At 65.0% G+C, this 3,267-nt stretch overlaps 1 protein-coding gene across 1 annotated transcript in view; it reads right to left on the bottom strand.

Annotated features, from left to right (window-relative positions):
• Nucleotides 1–3,267, bottom strand: part of DSCAML1 (DS cell adhesion molecule like 1) — a 102,136-nt gene that overhangs the window by 30,377 nt on the left and 68,492 nt on the right. The window contains exons 5-7 of the mRNA XM_026863602.1: nt 1,968–2,246; nt 834–1,109; nt 59–355 (exon numbers count right to left, since the gene is read on the bottom strand). Of these exons, the coding sequence (XP_026719403.1) occupies nt 59–355; nt 834–1,109; nt 1,968–2,246 (852 nt within the window). The remainder of the gene's footprint in view (nt 1–58; nt 356–833; nt 1,110–1,967; nt 2,247–3,267) is intronic.

Raw genomic sequence — 3,267 nt, 5'->3', positions numbered from 1 at the left:
GAACAAAACCAAAAGCCCAGTAAAAGTCCTATTCTGATATTTAAAAGTAGACAGGCACCTCTTACGTTTATTCGCGCTTGGTATTCGGCGCTGCCCACCGAGTTCCGCGCGGTGCACCGGTACACGCCGCCGTCCTTGATCTGCGGGCTGGTGACGTTCATGTGGCTGACGGTGGTGCCGTCCGACATGGTGTACTGGTTGGTGCGGTGCCCGCTGTCCCGCGGGATGGGCTCGTCGTCCAGCGCCCAGGTGACGGTGGGCGGGGGGGCCCCCTTGGCAGCACACATCAGGGAGAACTGCTCCCCGGGGTTGACCACCTTCTCGCTGAAGGAGGAGACGATGCGGGGGGTCCCATCTGGGGGGCACCCAGCGGGAGGGGGGTCAGGGAGCGGCAGCCACAGGCAGCAGCAGTCACCCGCCGGCGGGATGGCTTCCAGCTCCCCCCGGCTCAGCCGGGAGAGGAGCCTTCGTCAGCGACATGCGTGGCCGCGCCGGCATCCCGGCGCTGAGGGGCAAGGGGACGCGCCGCTGGACACAGACATCGGCTCAAGGGGACACGTGGCTCGGCAGAGCCCACCCCTCCTCCAGGCATCCAGTGACCCGCACCAGGGAGGGGACACCCAGGGGCAGAGGACGGGCGGGTCAGCCCTTAGTTTGGTCCTTCCCCATCCCGGCCGTGCTGCGTCCCGGAGCGGCTCGCAGAAGCGTGCGCAGCCCAGGGAGCAGCCTGGCCCCAGGACCCCCCACCTCAGCGAGTCTCACCGCCCTCCAGCCATGCGCAAAGCATCCCGGCGCACCCCGGGGGGGGCCCTGCCCCGAGGAAGCCAGCTCACCCTCCAGCGTGATGATGGAGAAGTCCTGTGCCGTCTGGGACTTGCGGGTGGCAAAGCACTGGTAGGCCCCGGAGTGGCTCTTCTGCGCGGCCGTGATGAGGAGGGTCTCGTTGCTGATGCCGCGGATGGAGATGTAGTCATCCACCACCACAAGGTCCGTGTTGCGGTACCAGCGGATGACGTACTCGGGGGACCCGCTGAGGGCACAAGAGAGGATGACGGTGCTGCCGATGCCTGTTTTGAGCTTCTTTGGTGTGAGGGTCACACGCAGAGGGTCTGTGCGAGAAAGGGCGAGAGCAGGCGAGGCGTTGGCGGTGCCGGGTAGCGCAGCAGGACGCGCCTCGTTGTTCCTCTGCCTTTCCTGCCCACAAGCGCTGGCCTGACGATGTGTAAAATGTCACCGCGCGCTAAGGCAGGTGGTCCTTGCGCCATCCTCGCTGCCAACAGCCCCGCTTTTAATGTCCACCCCAGGCCCCAGCAGGGGTGCTGGCACTGGCAGGGAGGCGGCAGAACGGCTGGAGGAAGATGCGGTTGCTGTGATGGGGACAGCGCTGAGCTGGGGAGGTGCCAGCGTGGCTCCCAGCAGGCTGCCGGTGCCCGCTCAGCGCGGGCTCGCCACGGCGCTGCTCCAGGTAAGGCAGGCACGGGGCGGGGCGGCAGCCCGCGAAGGGAAGAACCCCCAGGAACAAAGCACATGATAAATCCTCGGCCTGCCTGGACGGTATTTACTGTTTGGCTGGAGCTTATTTTTATGTAAATCAACAAAACGAAGCGCAGAGGCACCTAACGTAAAACCGACATCGCCATCCAGCAATTTACATCCCCCGGCACCGCTCTGAATTTTCACGCCGCCCCTCTCCCTGCCCGGACTGAGGCGGTAAATCAGGGGAGGGCTGCAGACTCGCTGCTGCAGCACGATAAACCTCCCGCCAGCGCCCCGAGCGCCACATCGGACACGCCGCGACGCGAAGCGGCGGCTTCCAGCCTGCGACGCACTGAAATACGAGGCTTGGAATTTATACGGCTACACAAAACCTCGGAGGCTTTATGTTTCTAAAGGCTTTAATGTTTAAGGCGGCAGCAGGACAGAAGCCTCCCCGCCACCACGGCCCGCTCCTCCCCGCCGGCTCTCACCTATGACCGTGAGGGTCCCCGTGACCTCTGCGGACCCAAAGGTGTTGGTCACCTCGCAGATGTAGGTCCCGCTGTCCTCCACACGCAGGTCGCTGATGGTCAGGCCCGTGATGCGCTTGGCCCAGCGGCCGTCGGCGGGCAGCGGGCGCCCGTCCTTGATCCACCGGACGGCCGGGTTGGGGTAGCCCGAGGCGATGCAGGGCAGCTCCACCGGCCGGCCTGCCTTCACCTCCCGGGACTGGAAGCTGTCTAGCATCGTGGGGATGGACTCTGCCGGGTCTGCAGAGGAGAGGGAATGGGCTCACCCGGCGAAGGGGCGGTGGCGGCGACGCTTCTCCCCGCAGGGACGCCAGGAGAGCCCTGGCACGGCGACTCCGGTACCACTGTGCCCCCTCGGCATCCGTCGGGACAGAGAGGCTCAGCCCGGACTCTGGAGCCGGCGGCTCTGCCAGGCAGGAGCACAGGGAGCCCACCACGTGCTGTGCCAGGCATGGGGGGGCCTGTCCCACCCGGGACCCACGGCCCGGCCCACACTGGCTGGGGCAGCAGGCTTGTGGGGAGGTGGGAGGAAAATGCACCTTACTAGCTGATGGGACGAATAAACTCAGCGCCAGAGGAATTACTCAAGGTGACACCTAATTGGTGCAAAATACACAAATTCTGTGGCACATTTCAAAATTTACAAGCAAATAGGCCCATCAGGCAGCTGGGAAAGGAGAAAATTAATCACCAAGTCTCAGGCGTGAAATTAAATTCCAGGGGAAAGAAACCTCTTTCATTACTCCCAAGCAGAAGTAAAACGCCGCGACGTGTAAATAATGGCAGCGACCAGGAGGGGACTGGGCCAGATCGAACGCGCACGGAACGGGGCCGAGGCACCCAGAGGCTGCCCGTGCAGGACGGCCACGGGTGGGACTCGGGACCCGCGGGTCTCCAAGAGGCTCTGGCACGGTCGGGCAAAGCCCCGCGTTGGAGCCCTGCGCTGCACTCTGCGGGGCTGCGCCAGGGGCTCGCGCGGGAGCCACAGCCCGCGCACCTGGGGAGGGAAAAAGCACGTGGCAGAGAGCGGGTGCGCCACAGCTGTGGCGGGAGCGGCGACGTGGCTGCGAGTCGGGCGAACTCCCTCCCGAGAGGAGTAATTTAGGCAGTGAGCGGAGCCGGGAGCGCCCCGAGACACCCGGCACTCCGGACTGCACTGCCTGTGCCGCAGTATCGCTTGCACGTGCGTCACATCGCGTCAGGCTGCTCACATCGTGGGCTGTCACATCGCATCGCCTCGCGCCCTGTCGCCTCTCGCTCG

This window comes from Athene cunicularia (genome assembly GCF_003259725.1).
Source record: "Athene cunicularia isolate RWA chromosome 24 unlocalized genomic scaffold, athCun1 chr24_part1, whole genome shotgun sequence".
Lineage (NCBI taxonomy): Eukaryota > Metazoa > Chordata > Aves > Strigiformes > Strigidae > Athene > Athene cunicularia.
This window is presented reverse-complemented; position numbering and strand designations above follow the sequence as displayed.